The 21,543-nt window shown below is 52.6% G+C and overlaps 2 protein-coding genes across 5 annotated transcripts in view; both read right to left on the reverse strand.

Moving 5' to 3' along the window:
- Nucleotides 1-533: 533 nt before the first annotated feature.
- Nucleotides 534-6,386, reverse strand: GPR162 (G protein-coupled receptor 162). Of its 3 annotated transcripts, XM_033223010.1 has the most exons (6): nucleotides 6,044-6,386; nucleotides 3,189-4,485; nucleotides 2,281-2,470; nucleotides 1,610-1,767; nucleotides 1,141-1,307; nucleotides 534-955 (listed from the first exon to the last, which is right to left on the reverse strand). In XM_033223010.1, the coding sequence occupies exons 2-6, from the start codon at nucleotides 4,053-4,055 to the stop codon at nucleotides 889-891; spliced, it is 1,449 nt and encodes a 482-aa protein (XP_033078901.1). In that variant the 5' UTR covers nucleotides 4,056-4,485; nucleotides 6,044-6,386; the 3' UTR covers nucleotides 534-888. The 3 variants fall into 3 exon arrangements, with proteins under 3 accessions (XP_033078901.1, XP_033078900.1, XP_033078902.1); XM_033223009.1 differs by having other exon boundaries at nucleotides 534-1,307; XM_033223011.1 differs by having other exon boundaries at nucleotides 534-1,307; nucleotides 4,190-4,485; nucleotides 6,044-6,385.
- A 724-nt stretch (nucleotides 6,387-7,110) lies between these two features.
- Nucleotides 7,111-21,543, reverse strand: part of CD4 (CD4 molecule) — a 34,465-nt gene continuing 20,032 nt past the window's right edge. Inside the window, exons 5-11 of one of the 2 annotated variants that reach the window (XM_033223013.1) lie at nucleotides 13,663-13,821; nucleotides 12,970-13,203; nucleotides 11,558-11,905; nucleotides 10,638-10,838; nucleotides 9,407-9,528; nucleotides 9,036-9,103; nucleotides 7,111-8,641 (exon numbers count right to left, since the gene is read on the reverse strand). In XM_033223013.1, the coding sequence (XP_033078904.1) occupies nucleotides 8,611-8,641; nucleotides 9,036-9,103; nucleotides 9,407-9,528; nucleotides 10,638-10,838; nucleotides 11,558-11,905; nucleotides 12,970-13,203; nucleotides 13,663-13,821 (1,163 nt within the window). In that variant the 3' untranslated portion in view covers nucleotides 7,111-8,610. The remainder of the gene's footprint in view (nucleotides 8,642-9,035; nucleotides 9,104-9,406; nucleotides 9,529-10,637; nucleotides 10,839-11,557; nucleotides 11,906-12,969; nucleotides 13,204-13,662; nucleotides 13,822-21,543) is intronic. The other variant, XM_033223012.1, reaches the window with a different exon arrangement.

The following is a 21,543-nucleotide window of genomic DNA, read 5'->3' on the forward strand; positions in this document are numbered from 1 at the left end:
TGGAGGTAACTACTGGGGCAGTGTTCCCTGCACACACACGCTTCTGGGTCCAGAAAAAGGACTGTGGACGCCGACCCCCGCTCCTCCCCTCCCCCCTCCCCACACACAGTCATCCACCCCTACACTCCTTTGGAGAAAGAGCTTTAAAATGCAGCAGGGAGGAGGTGTCCAGGCCTGGGACACTACGTCAGCCCCAAACCCTTTCCTGCCCATAAAGTGAGCCCCTGGATGGATTTGGGGTTAGAAGGAGAGTTGGGCACTGGGACTGGAGCCACGCTCTAAAATCACCTCAACAAAGCTGAACAGAGATCCTTCACACCCCAAACCAACAAAGACATGTGTGTCCTCAAGCCCTGCCCCCAGCAGGATATGCTCCTCCCAGCCTTCCCTGTGCCAGGCTGCCTGGTGGAACGTGTGATCATTTCTCCATGTGTCCTTCTGTGCCTCTGTCTGCTGCCCCTGCTCTGTCGTGTCCTCTGTGAGCCTCTCCACCCTCCAAGCCCCTTTCCATCGCAGTACACTGGACACTGAGGTTTCCATGGCAACATTTCAGACTTTAATACATATTGCTGGGGGTGATGGAAGGTGAGTAGGGCATCTGGTCACTTGGATGGGAGAGAGCAGGGCCTTCTGAGCCCCAAATCTAGCGCCCGTCTCCCCAGAGTCTGGAGGCAGCTGCCCTACTCTCAGGGCCAGCATGAGGTGTTACTCACTCAGGCTTCCTCCTCTGAGTTCAGCAGGCCTGCTTGGGCTCACAGGGTCTGCTGGGGAAAGATAGGGTTCCCTGGGCCCCAGGATCCTCCCCAAGCCCTTGCACTTTCTTCAGACCCCGTCAGGGAGCAGCGTCTCCCTGCACTTAGTCCCAAAGGAAGTCCAACGGCTCTGCTCTCAGGGGACCCAAGGGAGAGTCGGCGGGGTGAGAGGCCCAGTGGCCGGGGCCGACGAGGAGAGTGCCCTGGTGAGGCAGTCGGAGAAGGCAAAGGTGTCTCATCGATGAAGGTGGTGATCTCCTCTCGGAAGAAGCCAGGGCCCCGTGGGGGTCCCCCACCTGACCCCAGAACCCCACTCTCCAAGAATTGGCGAAGGCTGGCCAGCCCCCCACCACCTTCAGCCTCCTCCTCGTCCGCCTCATCCTCCAACCTGTGTCTTTGTCCCAGGTACTCAGGAGGACCCCCGAGGGCCCGGCTTTGGGCTGGGAGGACCCGGATGTCATCAGAGGATGACCACTTGTGCAGGAAGGAGCCTGGTTCCCGAGGGGTAGAGAAGATGTTGGTCTCATCATGGGACAGACGCCGGGATAGGGGGACCTGGGAAGAGGAGCGGGTAAGACCTGAAGGTGCTGCAGGGACAGAGGCAGAGGCAGGAACCAAGTGGGGACTCCAGAAGATGGTGCCACCTTCTTAACCTTCTTCAAAATGTTTGCTCCGGTGGGCAAACCTGGCCCCACGAGGTCTGAAAGGATGCCTCTCTTGCTATAGTTTTCTTTCACCCAGCTTTATGGTGCCCTGAAAGCCAGGGCTAGGGAAGAGGGGATTGGGATGCATAACAGACACTGGAGAAAAGTGATGAGGGGCACCAAGGGTAGGAGGTGTGTCCCCCAGTTCCATACCTGTAAGTAGTGGACTCTCTCAAGAGGAGGGAAGAGCATGTGCCTTCCAGGCAGCAGCTTCACCTGGGCAGGGTCCCGGCTCCCTGGTCCTGTAGCTCCATTAGCATCAAAGCGAACTTTGCAAACTCGGCCCTCTGCATAGTCATCACAGGCCCCATCTAGGAGAGAAAATGGGCAGAGCAGTTACAGGCAGGGAATGCCTACCACCCCCGCCCACTGCCTTTATAAGCTCCCAGAGACCCCTTTAGTTCCCATTAGCCTGTATGTGCCGAGAGGACAGTGAGAGTAGCTAGCATTTGCTGTGTTCAGTGCTAAATCCTGAGTGGAGTGCTTCATACATATAGATGAAGTTATGGAAACAATTACATGCCCTCCCCCAAGAGCCATCCCTATAGCTGGGGGCCTCTCTCAGGAAGCTCAGGTTCCCCATAGTGCCAGAGCTGGGTAGTGTGGACTTCTGGAGGGGAGCCTAGGCGCGGTGAAGGGAGCCCTGAGTGCTGCAGGAAGCAGTAAGTGGACAGCAGGGTGCCTGCTTAGGGAAAGGGGAGCCCAGGGTGGTGCAGGTTCTGTCCAGTAGGGGGCACTCCAGGGCAGCCCATCCTCTGAGAAGGAACGGCAGGAAAGGGAATAGAGAGATGTCCAGGAAAGCCAAACCCAGCCCCTCCTCTGACCGTCATCTCCATGCTCCTCAGACATGATGGCCACGCATTGCTCCCACACTGTGCGCACGTCGGCGCGATAGCGCTCGCAGGACCAGATGAAGGAGGGCAGCAGCAGCGTCTGTGCCATGGAGCACCACAGCACAGCCAGCACCATCCAGGGGGGCGCTGAGTCCGACTTGAGAGAGAAGAAGCTCACCACCTGGGGAAGGGTGGGAGTGGGCTGGGTCAGGGCCAGAGCTGAGGAGCCCACCTGAACCCCATATCCTAGTGCAGCTGGTGGGCAAGACGTCAGAAGTAATGCCTGATCCCTGTGATCCAACAGAGGTGAAGCCGGAGGTGGAGATGGAGTGAACAGAGGGAAGGAACTGACTCAGAGGAAGGTCGGGGAGAGTGCTGGAGGCAAAGCCCTGAGGTCAGGAGGGAGAGGAACAGAGGTGGACCAGGAAGCATAGAGACAGAGAGGAACCCAGGAACAGTGACTAGATGGGGTGGTGGGGTGAGCCCTGTGGGGTTTCCACCCAAGACTGCTCAGAGACCGTGTGGCATCCAGAGGGAAGGAGGGAATGGAGAGTGGAGCCCAGCAGCTGGATGAGAGGTCTGCGGCTGAACTGTGGAGCTGCAGGATGGATGACGGAGCTGGAGGACGGGTAGTGGAACTGAAGGATGGTGATGGAGCTGAGGAGTGGGAACTGAAGCAGATGCTAGAGCTGGGGTAGACAGGGTAGTGGGAACTAAAAGTCAGATGATCAAGATGGGGGCCACAAATGGAGTGGGAGATGGACAGAGGAGAGGAAGATGGATGGTGGAACTAGAGGAGAGATGACGGAGCTGCTGTATGGCTGATGAAGTTGGAGGTCAGGTGATGATGCTGGGGCCTGGATATTGGGGAGAACAGGTGGGGAGGACCCCGATCTCACCAAGATGGGCACCCCTGTGAGTGAGTCATAGAGAAAGACGATGGCGCTGACCAAGTTGGTGACCTGCAGGGATGTCTTGGCAGACTCCGAGCCATCCAGCGAGGACCGCCGCTTCCCTCGGGCATCCTCCACCACAATGGCTGGCACCTCAAAAGCTGGCCGGGTACCCAAGCCCCCTGGCCCACCCGCTTTGGTCCCCCCACCGCCCCCCACTCTCCGGGCCTGCCGAGCCCTCCTGGGCCGGGCCCACAGTGTCTGGTAGAAGGTGATGGCCACACAGACCAGCCCCATGACAATGCCCCCAAGTAGCAAGAGGCTGAAGCAAACGCCAAAGCCGAGGCCAATCTTGGAGACTATGAACTGGCAGCCGCGGGCATAGTAGCGCTCGCCGTTGTTGTGCCAGCCAATGGAGGGCAGTGTGGAGAGGATGAAGCTGACCATCCAGATGCCCATGACGGCATGCAGCGCCTGCTTCTTGGCGTTGCTGAGGCGGTAGTTGACTGGCCAGCGCACCATCCACATGCGATGGTAGGAGAGCGAGGCGACCGTGAAGCAGGTGGCCAGGGCCAGGGTGTAGTAGGTGGACACGAAAACCTTGCAGATACTCTCGTTCCAGTCATAGTCGGAGGAAGCCTGACGCCGCAACTGTACCACAGCAAAGGTGGTGAGGGGCACAGCTGCCATGAGTATGTGTGTGCCCGCTAGGAAGCACAGCAGCAGCTCCAGTGGCTTGTGCTTCTGCTGCTTGGCCGAGATGCTGAGGATGATCCAGGCATTGGCCAGCAGCGCCAGGAGCCCACAGGCCAGCCAGGACAATGCATTGGAGCGCAGGGAGGCCTCCTCTGCCCCCGCCCCGCCCCGAGCCATCCTGTCCTCAGCCCCCCACCCCCTTGAGCTCTGTGGGGGTGGGGGCTAGGTCTCACCCAGGAGCCCCACTCACAAACATGCCCATGATCCCCACAATCCTCGCCCTGTCAGCAGGCAGGCTGCCCCAGGCTCACCCCAGTGCTCAGCATTGCATGATCGACCCAGCTGAGGGCAGATGTGGAGGGCAGGGGAGGAGACTGAGGGTCAGCAGAGGCAGTCCTCAGTTTTCATACTGGGCGGGGCCTTCCTTAAGCATCCCTGCAATTGATGGGGCAGGCAAGCTGGCTACTTTCCCAACTGTGAGGCTGGCTGGGGGGTTCTGGTCCCCATGCTGGGACTTCCGGGTCTCTTTTTCCTCTGGTTCTTGACCAGTCAGGAATCTTCTGGATGCCCCAGGGATTTGGGGGTGGGGCTCAGCCCCCTGGACAGGCTGCAAGGGAAAGATGAGATGTGGGAGGGAGAGGGCAAAGGTAGGGCATAGGCTGGTCTGTAACCGGCCTCCTGTGCCCCCTTTCTTGAAACTGTAGGGATAACTGATTACTAGGGCCCTGAGGGTCATTCAGAACATTCCTTTGCCTTAAATCAGACAGCTAAACACCCCGCACAGATGAGAGCCCCGCTCTTCCAGACCTCTAGGGAAGAGGGTATTCCCACCTCCCTATCTCCTTTAGCCCTTTCTCCTCCCGCTGGAACTCCTGGATTCCTTCTTAGAACATCCCCTGCTCAGCACTACTCCACCCCTATCTTCAAGTCCCTAAATGTCTCTTCAGAACTACTGTTGGGAGACACATGACTGGTTTCCTCTTGAGGGTTCATGGTGAACGGGGATATGGCATTACAGCCTTCCTCCCCTACCTGCCGGTCTCCTGGATGCGGGGGTCTTGGTGCTTAGCCCCTACTTCCCCAAACCTGGATGATCACCCTCCAGCTCCCCAGATCTGGGAAAATGGGAGAAAGGAGTCTGGGACCGAAGGGGGTGCTAGGGAACCTGAAGGCGGGGAAACCGCTGACATCAGAAGCATCCAGAAATGGAAAGAGGGGGAACTAGGGAGAAGGAGGAGAGTTTGAGCAGAAGAGAAAGAGGGGGCAAAGTGGTAGTATCTGAAAATAGCAGGAAAAGCTCAAACCCCCTGGAGAGGAGGCTTTGGAGGGAGGAGAGACTGGAGGAGGGAGGGAGGGAGGGAGCAGTGAATAGGAGGCTGAGAAGAAAAGCCAAATGTTCAATAAGGTGCTGACTCCCGCGGGGAGACCTTGACTCTTCCTCCCTGGCCCAGAGCCTCAGTTTCCCTCTGATGGGAGGAAGGATGGTCCCAGTTTTAGTGCGTGATGCTGAGCTTCAGTGAGCCCTGGGAAGGGGGTAAGGGAATCAGGTGAAACCCTGAACAGAGTGAGGCTGTAAGGAAGCGCATAATGGCTTTAGGGTAAGTGGGGTAAAATGGGGCACAGCAGTGCAAGAGTCTGTTTCTCATGGAAGCAGCTCAGACCCTTGCTTTCCCCAAGAGGTCCTGGTCCACCCCCACCCTTGGCTTCCCTCCGGAGCCCAGTACACCCTAGTTGCCATGGCAATGGCCAGCCAGAGGGAGGTGGAAGGACTTGGCCACAAGCAGCCCCCAGTGTCCTCTCCTACAGCCCGGGACCCCTTCCCACCCACCTCTACCCAGGCCCAGCTGGTGGGCTCAGGATGAAAGAGATAGGAAGTCAGAGAGGGAAGGAGGCAGGAAAGATGTGAAGGACAGAGAGAGGGAGGTGAAGGACAGGGAGAGATCAGAGGAGGGTGGGAAGGGGGATCTGGGAGGTTCCCTGGCCGACGGGGTCCCTCGCCCTTTGGGGTGAAGGGGTAAGGTCAGGCGGCTCCTCCCTCCTGTCCCCCTCCAGGTTCTCCAGGGCAGAAACAGCAGGTGGCTGGGAGGAGGGGTGGCCTAGGGGAGAGGAGGCAGCTTAGGGGGGAAAGGGAGGCAACACGGGGGATGGGGCAGGGGTCATCTTACCTCTGGCTGCGCCCAGCACTGCCATGGAGACCGCACTCCCGACACGGCTCTCTCAGGCTCCCGCTGCCTGCCGGCTCCAGCTCACCCGCCCTCCTCCCTCCTTCCCTCTCTCCCTCCCTCCCTTCCCCCGGGCCTCCCTCCTCCCCCTCAGTCCCGGCCTCCCGGGCTCAGCCTGCGGCTCACTCAGTCTCTGCCCCCCTCACTCTCCAGGACCCCTTCTCCCATGGTCATCCTGCCAGTGAGCCCAGGCGAGGGGGACTGCAGGACAGCTCTGTGGGGTGGGGGGCGGGAAACGAGTGTAGGGTGGGGAACTGGACGGTGGTGACTAGGGGAGGAGGGGCAAGGAAGGCGCCGAGAGGGAGGCGGGTGAGGAGGATGGCTGGGAACCGGCTTCATTGGTGAAATGGTTCATGTCCTGCCCCCACCCCTTCCCGTTTTTCAACATGAACACAAGCTCCAAGAGGCAGCTGGTGTTGTTGGGGACTAAGGAGCTAGCTGTTCGGGGAGGAGGAAGCGTGTGTCACTGTGTATATCTGTGTGAGGGCTGGGCCTTGAGTTTGGGAGCGAGGGGGCTTGTGGTGCAAGCTGGGGCTGCTTGTGGAGTTGAGGGTGGGTGTGCACAAGCTAAAAGGATGTGGGCGCATGCATGCACACAGACACACACACACTGCTTCCTCCTCCTGGAACACAAACACACATGTTGGGGATACAATTTGCACACACATGTTACAGTTTCTCATAGTCCTTTTTCTCTGCCACACACATACACCAGGAGAGCTCACGCAACCCTGAGTCGCTCCCCCACGGTATATCACACACGTGTAATTACAGAGTCTCAGCCTCACACACACACAGGCCCACACAGAGCCCTGTGGGTTGTGGAGGTGGATAGCCAGCCTCCACAGAATTTTTCCCTCTCCAGGGAAACTTCATCTCCTTCCTGGGGCACACCAGGCAACCTCTCCTCTGGGTCCAACCCCAAAGACCAGAAGATTCCTGGTCCCCAGAGAAGCGGTCTCTCTCTCTCTTTCTCTGTCTCTCTCTCTCACACACACACACGAAGAGCATCTTCTTTTAGTAAGTTTATTGTATTTTTCTTTCAGCTCAGGGGAGCAGGGGTGGAGAGTGGGCACAAATGCAAAGTAAGCAAATGGGGAGCCCCAGCAGCAATAGGGTGGTCTTCCTGGAAGAGGCAGGCTTTAAAGATAGGAGGAGAAGGACAGAGGAAAAAGGAGTTGGGACTGAGGGAAGTGGTGAGGAAGGGTAGGAAGAGAGGGGATCCTGAGAGAAATGGATCAAGAAGATGATTTGTAACCCTGATTTCCCTGTGTCCTGAATGGCCTGGAGGAGGGTAAGGGAGGGTGTGGGGCAGGCGCAGAGCCTGGCACAATCACCTTTGAGGTCCCTTAGAGGGTTCCCTCTCAGGCTAGCTATCCCTTCGCCCAGCAAAGCTCGCTTCCAGGAGGTTCTGCACAGGGTGAGTGGCTGGTCACTGGGCATTGTCTCCCACAGGGCCTGTGCTCCCAGCCTGCACTCTGATTAGAAGAGCCAAAGGCTTTGTCCTCTGGTAACAGATTCTGCCACCAACAGGAGATGAAGAAGGGATTTTAGACAGGGAGGCCTTCATCCCTGCTCATAAATTCTCTAAGATGGGCCCTTCCCATGGGTGCTGTGCTCCTGCGAACCCAAAAGTACACACTGAGTACCTACCACTGGCCACTGGTGACAGCCGTGTGGCATTTGTCCCTGCATTCAAAAGGCAGCAGTGGAACTTGGGACAAGGGACCTGGGTTAGTCCCGACTCCAGCACTTGCTAGCTGCATGACCTTGGGTAATCAATCATCTAGCTTTTCTGAGCTCTGATTCTGGTCTGTAAACTGGAGATGATCATCTTAGTTCTGTCACTGCCAGCCTCGTAGGATTTTTGTAAGTCTCAAACAGACAGAGGATGTGAAGCATCCCTTGTGGCTGTGTACATGGGGCTGTGTCCAGTGGCGCTGTCTGTGCAAGGTCAGGACGTGAGTCTGTGGCCCCACCCACATAGGGTGAGAAGCAGGCAGCTTGGGGCAGGAGGTGCTGGCTGCCAGAAACCTCTGGATCTGCATCTATCCTTGACTGGCTTGGCTGTGTGATTTTGTGCAAGTTCCTGCCCTCTGTGGTCCCAGGGTCCTGTCCTGTGAAATAACAGTCCCATGTTCCATGCTTCCGGACACCCAGCCTCACCCTCCATGCCAGCCAGGGCTGGCCTTGAACACTCCCCTGGGATCCAAATGAGCAGTCGGGGAGAAGGTCAGAGAGAAATAATGAGAGAAGGGCTAGGGTTTGAAGGAAAAGGATACGGTGGGGAGAATGGTGTGATTAAGCCTCTGGAAAATAGAGAGCAACATTCAACCAATGAGGCTGGGGCCTAACCCAGGAGAAACAATGGCAAATCGTAGAGGAGGCGAACAGGAGGCCAGAGGCCTAGGATTTGCTACATTCATCTGGTCCGCAGGCCATGAGCCCAACGGGAAACGCGGGGCAGACACCTGGGGAGGCTGCATTTGGGATCTCCCTGGCCTCGTGCCTCAAATGGGGCTACATGTCTTCTGAAACCGGCTGCAGGAACAAAGAAGAAGGGGAGCAGGTCTGTCCCCGCTGCAACCCCTTTATGTTCTAGCACCTCCATGGCTTTTCCAGTGCAGTGCTAGCCTCTGGGCCACAGCTGCAGAACTAGTCCAGAAATGCCCTGGCCTGCTGCTCCTTCAGCTCCACCCTCCCACTTCTACCTCCTTCTAGCTCCTGGCCATCTTTTCCCATCCCTCTATCATCTCCACCACACCCCTTTAGCCCCAATCTCCTCGCCTCCACTCCCCTCAACTCTCCCTCCTCAACTCCTTCCTCCTGTCCATCCTCCCTTCCTGCCTGCTTTGTCCCCCCTTCCTTCCCCTCCTCTCTCACCCCCTCTCCCCACCCTTTTCCCCTCTCCCAGCCCCTCCTCCCAGATCCTTACTGAGGGCACTGGCAGGTCTTCTTCTCACTGAGGAGTCTCTTGATCTGAGACATCCGCTCTGCTTGACGCTGTCCAGGGACAAGAAAGGGAGTCATGAAGGTCCCAGGCCTCCAGAAGGGAGGTGCCCCTTGGCGGGGGGATTGGGGGAAGCTGGGAGAGGAGAAGCAGTTACATAGCTCAGGCCACCTATCCTGGAATTAACCCTCTGCTCCTTTCTGTCTCTCCCTTGAGTGGCATCTGGGTCAGGGCAGCAAGGGAACTTAGGGGTGGGCAGAGGGAGCTAGCCAAAAGCAGGTCCCGTATACGGGATCTCCTGGTATGGGACTCAGGGGTTTGAGGGCCCTGTGGGGACCAGGTGTGGGGTCACTCACCCTTCGGTGCCGGCACCTGACACAGAAGAAGATGCCTAGCCCAGTGAAAAGCAGGAGGCCCGCGACGCCGCCCAGCACAATCAGGGCCATTGGCTGCACCGGGGTGGGCCATGTGGGCAGAACTGCAAGGGAGAGAAATGTGTTCAGTGCACCACCCTCCTCCACAGGCCAGCGGACTGAGGACTGACCTGCAACCCCGCCTGGCCAGTCTCTCATTTGATCCTGGGGTTGGGAGAGAGGGGCAGAGTGCTTGGGGACTCTTAAAGGCCACCAGTGCTGCGGAATCGGTTTTATGTTTTAGAGACCACAGGGCACTCTGCAGAGGTAGAAGCAGTGGTCTAGACCCTGGACTCTGTGTGTGTGAGTGCGTGTGTGTGCATGTGTGTGTGCATGTGTGTGAATGTGTGTGTGCATGTGTGTGAATATGTGCGTGCATGTGTGTACATGTGTGCGTGTGTGTGCATGTGTGTGAGGATGTGTGTGTGTGAATGCGTGCATGTGAGTGCATGTGTGTGAATGTGTGCATGCGTGTGTGTGTGCGTGTGCATATGAATGTGTGAGTGTATGAGTGTGAGTGTGCGTGTTATGAGAGAGTGTGTGGGTGTGAGTGCGTGGGTGAGAGTATGTGTGTGAATGTGTAAGAGTGTGTGCGCCTGTGTGAATGTGTGTGCATGTGTGTGCATGTGAGTGTGTGCATGTGTATGAGTGTGTATGAGTCTGTGTGAGTACGTGTGTATGTGTGTGAGTGTATGAGTGTGTGAGAGTATGTGTGTGAGTCCATGTATGTGAGTAGATGAGTGTGAGTGTGTAGGTGTGAGAGAGTGGATGTGTGTAACGTGTGTATGAGTGTGTGCGAGTGAGTGATGTGTGTGTGGGTGTGTGAGTTTATGTGAGTGCGTGTGAGTGCATGTGTGTGAGTGCATGTGTGAGTGTGTGTGTATGTGTGTCTGGATTTGGAGAAAAGCCGGGAGCCAGGGAGGAGGGCTTTTGGTCAGGTGGACCCCATTCCTAGGCTGTAGACCTGAGGGAGCCGGAACTTGTAGAACTACAATTGGCAGCCTAGAGCCCAGGACCACAACCCACCTCACCTCATCACTTCTATGCCTCCAGGACACCATCCCCATAACCCCCCAACTCAGGCATTGGGAGGCTGGGACTCTGGGTGGTCTCTGCCAACCACAGGAAGGTCCCGTAGCGCAGGAGGCAGAGGTCATGGAACCTGGGTCCTCACCCTTGATGTTGGATTCTAGCAGGACCTGTCCCGAGTCACTCAGCAGACACTGCCACATCCCCGCCTCAGGGTTCAGCACCCACACCGCCTTCGCCTGCTTCGAGACCGTTGCCTCCTTGTTCTCCAGTTTCAAGCTCAGCGTCAGCTTAGGGGAGGTGGGTCCCCACACCTCACAGGTCAAATTTTCTTGGAGCTGAGTGGCTGCAGAGGAATGAGAGGCTGAGATTGAAAGCCTGAGATTCAGTAGAACAATTAAAATGATACTCTATATGGGCGGCCTTCTTTTAGCCTTTTAGAGCAGATTTTCATGCAGTCGTATGAGGAAAAACAGCGTTTGAGATCTAGTGGTATTGGGTTTGAATCCCAGCTCCACTGCTAAGCAGCTGAGTGCCTCTGGGCAAGGGATTTAACAACCTGCACCCGGACAGTAGTAAAGGCAGACATACATGTAGTGTCTGGATGGGGCCCGGTCCGTGCTGAGCAGTAAGGTTAGCCATTATTTGTGGAGTTGTTATGATGATAAGGAGATAAGGAAGCCAGAAACTCAATTTGGAGCTTGACATTATCATCATTACTATCACACAGAGAGCAGATTTCATTATCTTTATTAGACAGGTCAGGAAGCAGGCCTGAAGTGGGAGGGGGCTTAGTCAGGGTCACAAAGCGTTGGTCACAGGCAGAACGGGAACCCTAGTTCTTAGCCCAAGTGGTTTGGGGATCTTCGGTGAAGCCAGCCCCAGGCTGGCTCATAGATGTCTCAGTTCAAAACCAGCCCCAAACCCAAAGGGCCCTCCCTTACTTCATCCAGGTAACCAGGGCCTAGGCATCCCCTCTTGGGGCCTGGCTTGCCTCAGAGGGAGCCCTGGGCCAGGCCCCTCCACCTCCTTCCCCTGCCTGCCCCTCCCTGGGCTGAGCCTCACCTCTCATCACCACGAGGTTCACTTCCTGATGCAACTTTCCTGTTTTTGCTTCAAGGGCCAGCGTGAGGTTTCCAGAGCCAGCGTACTGAGGCAAGGCCTGGGGCAGGGTGAGGTAGAGCGGGAGGTTCTTGCCCATCTGGAGCTTGGGGTCCTGGGTAACCCGTTTTACAGACACTTCCTTGTTCTTCAGGTCGAAGGTAATCCAAGACTTGGAGGAGGAAGCCTTCTCCGCCTGCCACCACAGCTCGCCACGGCCCGTCAGCTTTTCAACTGTAAAGGTGAGTGGGAAGGAGAACTCCACCTGTTCCCCCTCTTTCTTATAGACTGTACTGGAGACCTTCTGGAAAGCTGGAGGTGGGAAGGGAGAGACCCTGAGTGAGGAGATAGGAAGATGAGGGTGCACGAGTGGGGTCGGCATGCGGGGGCAGCAGGGAGATGCAAGGGGACCCGATGAGTCCAGACACCCACCTTGTCATTTCAGATACTTCAGTTCCTTCCTACCTCTCCAGCCTTCTCTCCCCTCTTCCACCCAGCATTTTCCTACAGCAGACCACCTCTCTCCTCCCAGAAGCCATCACAGAACAGCCCAGCCACAGGAGATCCTTGCTGTCCTCAGGATTCCTGGACCACAGAAGCCATTTGGCCTCTACTCCTTAGAGGCATAACTCATCACCCTTCACAAAATAAGAGTGAACACTTAACTTTAACTGGGGCTTACTCTGTGCCAGGCACCATTTTTAGTGCCTTACGTATATCAGTCCTCAACTTAATACAAGGTAGGCACTATGGCAGTTAACATCATCCCCATTTCACAGAGGCTGAAACCAAGGTGCAGAGAGGTTCAGTAACTCACCCAAGGTCACATGGTTGTGGCAGAACCAGGATTTCAATCGAGGTCCATGCACTAAACTGGCACGCTACACTAGCTTATGTCCCATAAGCACCCAGGGGACAGGATCTGGGGTAGGACCTTGGTCTCTCCACAGTGGCCTGACTCAGGGGTCCAGAGGTACAACATAGAACATCATCAGGGTCGGCTTGCTGGTGTTAGTGTCCGTGAGTAAGTGGATTTGCCAACTTGATAGGGGTGGGGAGCTGAGGCAACAAAGAAAGTAAACGCCCTGACATTCATCCTTTGGGGCCTCCAAAGGAGACTCGGGCCTCTAGCATCCTTACCTTCCCCAGCCCTTCCTTTCTCCATGTCCACCACACTGAGGGGTGGCTGTCAATCAGCCCCCTGAGGATGAGGGCCTCAGTGAGTCCTTCAAGAATGGCCTTAGCTCTAGGGGACCTAGCCTTCTCCACTCCTGACCTCCCAGCACCAGACCCAGAAGCAGGGCAGTGAGAGCAGAGGGAGGGGCTGTCAGCCTCTGGGGCAGGGAGGAGACTGCGGGGAGAGGGGCCTCCCTTACCTAGCACCACGATGTCTATTTTGAACTCCACCGTCTTCTGGTCCTGCGAGACGGTGCATGTCCAGATGCCACTATCCTGGCGCTCCAGCTGAGGCACAGAGAGGGTCTTCCCCCCCTGTATGTTTTTACCCCTTGGACTCCTACATTGCACTGAGGGGCTACTACCAGGGGGGCTCTCCAAGGTCAGGGTCAGGCTTTGCCCCTGAAGCAGGTGGGTGTCAGAGTTGGCAGTCACTGTGGAGGGAAAGGCCGGCTGTGTCACACACATGCCATCCCCAAGCAGAAGGGCAGAGGACGGGAAACCAAGAACATCTCTCCATTATCTCCATCCCAACATCTCCTTCCTCCCAGCACCCAGCTGCCCACCCCCAGCCAAGACAGGGTTTCCCTCTCCCCTCCTCTCTCTCTTCTTTCCTCCTCTCCCCTCATCCTCTCTTCCCCAGTGTCCCTCCCTCCTTTCCTTGCTTCCTTCCCTTTTCTTTCTTTTTCCCAAGGCCTCTTCCCTCCTCCGCCCACCACCATCCCCCCACCTAATCAAGAGGGGTTTGAAGAAATTCGGAGGCCAGTTTGACAGCCTGGTCCTCTTGGGGCTGCTGCGGTATCACCAGCTCAGGCTGGATTTGGTGCAGGGGTGGGAGTACTGGGGAAGAGAACCAGGCGGGAGGTATCCTCATCCCCACCTGCCCCACTCACATCCGAACACCAGCAATTCCACCTCCTCCTTCTTGTCCTCCACTTCACAGATGTAAGTCTCTGAGTCTTCTATCTTAAGATTCTTGATGATCATGGAAAAGCATCCTTGGTCCCAGAGGCTTTTTCTTGAGTCAGCGCGATCGCTCAGCTTAGATGGACCTGGGAGCAGAAGACGTATGGGAGAGGCTGAGGTACCTTGGAGACATGACACCTATGGCAAGAGAATGCCCACAGCTCTTCTGATCTCAATTGCTAATTTCTTGCAACATCTGCTCCTCATTCTAATCAGAGAAACCCAGTCTGGTAAGGAGTCTCATCATATCCATTTACCTGGCTGGGACAGTGGCTCACAAATACAAATAAAATCATATCCTTATTTGGAGAGCACCAACTCCTACATGCCAAATACTTTACATGCATCATCTCAGTAATCTCCACAATAATTCCAAGAAATAGATATTGTCAACACTGTTTTGCTTATTTTACAGAGAAACTGAGACTCACACATTGAGATTAAGCAATTACCCAACTCTCACACATTGTAGGAGAATAAACCAGTACAATTTCTTTGGAGGGTGATTTGTAATACATATCAGAATTACAAATGTATATACAAAATGAAATGTCCATCAATAAACAATAGGTTAAATAGATCATAGCTCACCCATTCAGTGGATTGCTATGTAGCCAGAAGAGAGGAATGAGGAAGTGCTTTGTATACTGATTTGGAACCATATCTAAGAAACATCACTAACTGAATAAAGCAGGGTATTAAACAGTCTACTATTTGTTTTTAAAGGGGGAGAAAATATATTCTTTGTATATGAAAAGAATATTTCTCAAATTAAACATAACAAAATGAGGCCATTAAAAAGAGTTACAATGTCTAAAAAAAACTAAAAAAGAAAGAAAATGAGGCCAGGCATGGTGGAAATCTCTCATCCCAGCTCTTTGAAAGATCCAGGTGGAAGGACTGCTTGAGCCCAGGAGTTCGAGATCCGCCTGGGCAACATGGTGAAACCCCATCTCTAAAAAAAAAAAAATTTTTTTTTAATTAGCCGCCTTACGAGGCTGAGGTGGGAGGATCCCTAGAGCCCAGAAGTCAAAGATTGCTGTGAAACAAATGAGATGGCACCACTGCACTCCAGTCTGGGTGATAGAACGAGACTAAGAAAAATTAACTGGGTGTGGTGGTGCATACCAGTAGCCCCAGCTACACTGGAGGCTGAGGTGGGAGGATCACCTGACCCGGGAGGTCGAGGCTGCAGTGAGCTATGATCGTGCCACTGCACTCCACCCTGGGCGACAGAATGAGACCCTGTTTAAAAAAAAAAAAAGAAAAAAAACTGGGAGGCTGAGGCACAAGAATCGCTTGAGACTGGGAGGCAGAGTTTGCAGTGAGATCCAACCAATGCACTCCAGTCTGGGTGACAGAGTGAGACTGTGTCAAAACACACACACACACACATAACCTTGGTTGCCTCTAGGAAGAGGAAGTGGATATTTATGTGTAGGAAGAAAGCTTTTACTATATGCCCTTTGCTTTTTTTTTTTTTTTTTGAGATGGAGTTTCGCTCTTGTTGCCCCAGCTGGAGTGCAATGGCACGATCTTGGCTCGCCGCAACCTTCGCCTCTCAGGTTCAAGCACTTCTCCTGCCTCTGTCTCCCGAGTAGCTGGGATTACAGGCATGCGCGACCAAGCTCAGCTGATTTTGTGTTTTTAGTAGAGACAGAGTTTCTCCTTGTTGGTCAGGCTGGTCTCGAATGCCCAACCTCAGGTGATCCGCTCACCTTGTCCTCCCAAAGTGCCGGGATTACAGGCGTGAGCCACCGCACCCAGCCTGCTTTCTTTTTGTTTGTTTGTTTGTTTTTATGGAGTTGAGTGTTGGATCTCTGCTCACTGTAACCTCTGCCTCCTGAGTTCAAGGGATTCTCCTGCCTCAACCTTCGGAGTAGCTGAGATTACAGGTGTGCACCACCACATTTGGCTAATTTTTGTATTTTTAGTAGAGACAAGTTTTCCCATGTTGCCCAGGCTGGTCTTGAACTCCTGACCTCAAGCAACCCACCCACCTCAGCCTCCCAAATTGCTGGGATTGCAGGTGTAAGCCACTGCGCCCAGCCTATATGCCTTTTTCTGCCTTTTGAATTTTGACTTCCCTAAGTGGTGGAGCTAGGATTAAAATGCAGCCTGTCAGGAGTTTGGGACCAACCTGGGCAGCAAATAGAGACCCTCATCTCTAAAAACAATTATTTGAAAAGAATTAGCTGGGTGTGGGTGCCTGCAATCCCAGCTACTTGAGAGGCTGAGGCAGGAGGATCGCTTGAGCCCAGGAGTTCAAAGTCACAGTGAGCTATAATTGTGACACTGCACTCCAGCCTGGGCAACGGAGTGAGGCCTCATCTTAAATAAAAGAAATTTTTGGTTGGGTGCAGTGGCTCACGCCTGAAATCCCAGCACTTTGGGGGGCCAAGGTGGTGGATCACTTGCGGTGAGGAGTTCAAGACCAGCCTGGCCAACATGGTGAAACCCCATCTCTACTAAAAGTAGAAGAAAAAAAAAATTAGCTGGTGCATAGCGACGCATGCCTGTAATCCCAGCTACTTGGGAGGCTTAGGCAGGAGAGCTGCTTGAACCCGGGAGGCGGAGATTGCAGTGAGCCGAGATCACCCCACTGCACTCCAGCCTGGGTGACAGAGTGAGACTCTATCTCAGAAAAAAATAAAAATAAAAAATGTTTTAAAAAATAAAAACAACTCAGGCTGTTTCACTATGCAATGCTATCTCTGGAAAGTTCTTCTGGCATAAGTATGTGTCTTCTTTGGCCTCTTCTTGTAAAATCTAATACCCATCACCAAGGGAAGTTTTCTTTTTAGCTGTCCATTTTCTGGGTGCAGTGGCAGCTCCAGAATCTCTATAGAACAGGGCTTTAGAATCTAAATTTACATAGCAAACAGTTCTGTTTTGCTTTGTTTTTACTTAGAATGTATATTTGGAGGAATGGGGCAAAGGTGGCTAAGACTAAAACCTCTCACCCTGCTTGGCACTGCCTCTGCCTCCCTGAGACGCCTAGGCTCTCTCCCTCTTTCTGCCTTGGTGTGGGAGCCTGGATACCCATTCAGCCACTCACTCTCCTTTCTCTCCTCTTCCAGATGGCACAATCCTCTTCCCCACTGCTCAGCTCTCACTGTCCAGGAGCCTCTTCCAGACAACCTCACAGCCTCGGCACAGAGTTGCCCCAAGCTTCCCCGGGCACGGCAGGCACCCAATCCACCCCACACCTTCAGTTTCACTCTTTTTGTTTTTAGATGTCCCTACTCAAGACAACCGGACCCAATCTCTCCCTTTATTTGTTCCTTCAGTGGTTCCTGCCCCACTTGCTGTTCCCTGAATCTACACACTGCTTTCATTCCCCAGCTTACCCTGAAATTCAACTACATTCCTTTCACAATTCCTTTACCGAACTTCTTTTTTTTTTTTTTTTTTTTTTTTTTGAGACGGAGTCTCGCTCTGTGGCCCAGGCTGGAGTGCAGTGGCCGGATCTCAGCTCACGGCAAGCTCCGCCTCCCGGGTTCACGCCATTCTCCTGCCTCAGCCTCCCGAGTAGCTGGGACTACAGGCGCCCGCCACCTCGCCCGGCTAGTTTTTTGTATTTTTTTTTTTTAGTAGAGACGGGGTTTCACCATGTTAGCCAGGATGGTCTTGATCTCCTGACCTCGTGATCCGCCCGCCTCGGCCTCCCAAAGTGCTGGGATTACAGGCTTGAGCCACCGCACCCGGCCCCTTTACCGAACTTCTTAGAAGCGTGGCCCTACTCTGATTCTGCCCCACTTTGCTCCGCCTCTTTTGCTCCTCTCCTCCATTTCTAAGAATGATTCGTTTTTCTTCATCTTGAACTCTTGCTCTGACATCTACATTTAGGTGTTGTCTCAGACTGTCTTTGATCCTCTTCCTCATTTCTACAGACATTCTCAATTCCACCGCATCCCCAGTCAGCTCTACAGACGGTGGCCAGGTTGTTACTGCCAGCCCTGACCTCTCTCCTCATTTCTAGGCACACATTTCCAATGGTCCAAGTAATAAGTTTATGTTAATATCCTGCCATCACCCCAAACGCAATTGGTTCAAAATGAAATGTATAAACCTCCTCCTAAAATAACTCTGCCTCCTTGCTTCTTTTAAAAAGAAAACCATGGCCTGCTTGTCCATGCTGTCCCATACTTTGAAAAAGTTACAGCAAGATGATATGAAAGGTCTAAGCATATGAATGAGTCTGGGACAAATTCATGGGACAACCAGTATTGAATGAAGACTTAAAAGAGGTATAGACCTGTGGCCAGGTGTGGTGGCTCACGCCTGTAATACCAGCACTTTGGGAGGCCGAGGCAGGCGGATCACCTGAGGTCAGGAGTTCAAGACCAGCCTGGCCACCATGGTGAAACCCAGTCTTTACTAAAAATAGAAAAATTAGCCAGGAATGGTGATGCACGCCTGTAATTCCAGTTACTCAGGAGGCTGAAGCAGGAGAATCCCTTGAACCTGGGAGACGAAGGTTGTGGAGAGCCAAGATCGCGCCACTGCACACCAGCCTGGATGAGAGAGAGACTCTGTCTCAAAAAAAGGAAAAAAAAAAAAAGGTATAGGCAATAGACTAGAGGAGATGGGGAGCAGCAAGGACATTACAGGAAGGGGGAAAGCTCCAGAGAGACAGCACAGGCAAACTGTGGGGAAACCTCCTGGGTGCAGAGGTTTCCACGGGGAAACTGTGAGCAGTGGCCCCGAGATGGTGAAGGTCCTGCAGAGGCTTCTAGGCTTAGTCTAATGAGCTAGGACGTGGCAAGTGCAAAGCATGACTTTGGAAGGCAATGCTGCAGCAGGAGGAAGGGAAATCCAAGTAGGTGAGTAGGTGAGACTAGTAGCAGACCAAATTACCCAGAAGCCCACTGTAATCCATTACCCGGAAGCTCACTGTAATCCAGGTGGGAGGTATGTGGGCCTTGGCTGGTGATGGTGGTATTCCCATGGGAACAAAGAAGAGGATGAAATTAGAACCTTTTTTTTTTTTGAGACAGGGTCTCACTGTGTCACCCAGGCTGGAGTGCAGTGGTCCAATCACGGCTCACTGCAACATCTACCTCGTGGGCTCAAGCGATCCTCCCACCTCAGTCCCCCAAGTAACTGGGACTACAAGCCTGTGCCACCACTCCCCACTAACTTTTGTATTTTTTGTAGAAGTGGGGTATCACCATGTTGCCCAGGCTGGTCTTGAAATCCTGAGGTCAAGTGATCCAGCTGCCTCAGCCTCCCAAAGTGCTAGGATTACAACAGGTGGGAGCCATCATGCCCGGCCCAAAACACTTTCAAAGCAAGGAATGGTCATAGTTGATGATGATGGGAAACAGGGATTGAAGTAGAGAACAAAACATGACTCTGTGGCCGGGCGCGGTGGCTCACGCCTATAATCCCAGCACTTTGGAAGGCTGAGGCAGGCGGATCACCTGAGGTCAGGAGTTCGAGACCAGCCTCAACATGAAGAAACGCTGTCTCTACTAAAAATACGAAAATTAGCCGGGTGTGGTGGCGCATGCCTGTAATCCTAGCTAATCGCGCCATTGCACTCCAGCCTGGACAGCAAGAGTGAAACTCCATCTCAAAACAAAACAAAACAAAAAACACGACTGTGTGTTTCAGAAATTGGGGGTGATACTGTTATTGTTAGAAATCAGGAAGTTGGGAAGGGGAGCTGTTCTGAAGGAAGATGAGATCCATAGAAACAGAACAAAAGCATCAACACAAAAGACTTAAGAATTTTTAGAAAGTAGCGCATTGTTTTAATCTCATAGGCAGTGAAATAAATGCAAATTAAAACAATGATATATTTTTCAATTATAAAATTGCCTCCCAAAAAGTTTTAAATAATACAACTCAGTGCTGACAAGGTGTGCTCAAAAAGTTCATATCCTTAATTTCATTTCTGGAACTTTATCTTTAAAACAATAATTTTAAAATGCAAACCACAATTTAGGTACAAAAATAATACTTATAGCATTTTTAATAAGATACAATGCTAGACAAAATGATAATGGCTATATATTAGAGGACAATTAATTTGATGGAATTCTAGGTTAGCACCAAAACCAATATTTACAAATAACTTATAATGAAATAGAAAATACTAATAATATACATTTCTAAGTTGTTTTAAGATAATCTTTATTTAGAGAAGTAAGCTCTCAGCTTTTTTTTTTTTGAGACAGAGTCTTGCTCTGTCGCCCGGGCTGGAGTGCAGTGGCCGGATCTCAGCTCACTGCAAGCTCCGCCTCCCAGGTTCATGCCATTCTCCTGCCTCAGCCTCCTGAGTAGCTGGGACTACAGGCACCCGCCACCGCGCCCGGCTAGTTTTTTTGTATTTTTAGTAGAGATGGGGTTTCACCGTGGTCTCGATCTCCTGACCTTGTGATCCACCTGCCTCGGCCTCCCAAAGTGCTGGGATTACAGGCGTGAGCCACCGCGCCTGGCCAGCTCTCAGCTTTTTAAAAAGAAGAAAAATTTTTAAAAAAAGATAATATTCACTTTTTTTTTTTTTTTTGAGACAGAATCTCACTCTGTCACCCAGGCTGGAGTGTGATCTCAGCTCACTGCAAACTTCATCTCCTGGGTTCAAGTGATTCTCTTGATTCACCCTCCCAAGTAGCTGCGACTACAAGCAGGTGCCACCAAGCCCAGCTAATTTTTTGTATTTTTAGTAGAGACGGGCTTTTACTGTGTTAGCCAGAGTGGTCTCGATCTCCTGACCTTGTGATCCACCCACCTTGGCCTCCCAAAGTGTTGGGATTACAGGCGTGAGCCACTGCGCCTGGCCAATCTTCACTTTTTAGGTTAGTCATTTGAACTACAAAAATTATACAGACTCAACACTTTCCTGGCCCTACCTGCTTTCTTTCTTTCTTTCTTTCTTTTTTTTTTTTTTTGAGAAAGAGCCTCACTCTGTCGCCCAAGGTACAGTGTAGTGGTGTGATCTCGGCTCACTGCAACCTCCACCTCCTGGGTTCAAGCAATTCTCCTGCCTCAGCCTCCTGAGTAGCTGGGACTACAGGCATGCGCCACCACGCCCGGCTAATTTTTGTATTTTTAGTAGAGACCGAGTTCGCCATGTTGGCCAGGCTGGTCTCGAACTCCTGGCCTCAAGCCATCGAACTCCTGGCCTCAAGCCATCCACCCGTCTCAGCCTCCCAAAGTGCTGAGATTACAGATGTGAGCCATCACACCTGGCATTAAATTAAACTTACTGTTTTGAGATAAATGTAGATTCACTTGCAGTTGTAAGAGGTAATAAAGAGAAATCCTATGTACCCTCTATCCAGTTTACCCTAATGGTAATATCTTGCAAAACTGTAGTACTATATCACAACCAGGATGCTCACATCAACACGATCAGGATATAGAACATTTCCAGCTCCATAAAGGTTGTTGCTTTTTGTAGCCATCCCCTTCCCCTCCCCATCCCTGAGCCCCTTAAACCCTGGCAATCACTCATCTGTTCTCCATTTCTATAATTAGTTATTTTAAGAATGTTATATAAATGGATTAATACAGCATATTACCTTTTGAGATTGGCTTTTTTTCACTCAGCATAAGTCCCTGGAGATTCATCCAGGTTGTGGTGTGTACTATAATTCATCCTTTTTATTGCTGAAAAGTATTTCGTGGTATGGATATAATCATTCCCCAGTTAAAGCACATCTAGATTGTTTCTACTTGTTGGCTACCATGAATAAAGCTACTATAAACATTTGTGTACAGCTTTTTGTGTGAGCCTAAGTCTTCATTGCTCTGGGATAAATGCCTAGGAGTGCAATTGCTGGGTTGTTGCATGTTTT

This window comes from Trachypithecus francoisi, unplaced genomic scaffold, assembly GCF_009764315.1.
Source record: "Trachypithecus francoisi isolate TF-2019V2 unplaced genomic scaffold, Tfra_2.0 Lachesis_group11, whole genome shotgun sequence".
NCBI lineage: Eukaryota > Metazoa > Chordata > Mammalia > Primates > Cercopithecidae > Trachypithecus > Trachypithecus francoisi.

Coding starts and splice junctions, on each gene's coding strand:
- GPR162 (XM_033223009.1), bottom strand. CDS start 4,055: ATGGCTCGGGGCGGGGCGGGGGCAGAGGAGGCCTCCCTGCGCTCCAAT. Junction 2,471..3,188: donor TCACAGGGGTGCCCATCTTG/GTGAGATCGGGG, acceptor ACCCTTCCCCAG/GTGGTGAGCTTCTTCTCTCT. Junction 1,768..2,280: donor TGAGGAGCATGGAGATGACG/GTCAGAGGAGGG, acceptor TTTCTCTCCTAG/ATGGGGCCTGTGATGACTAT.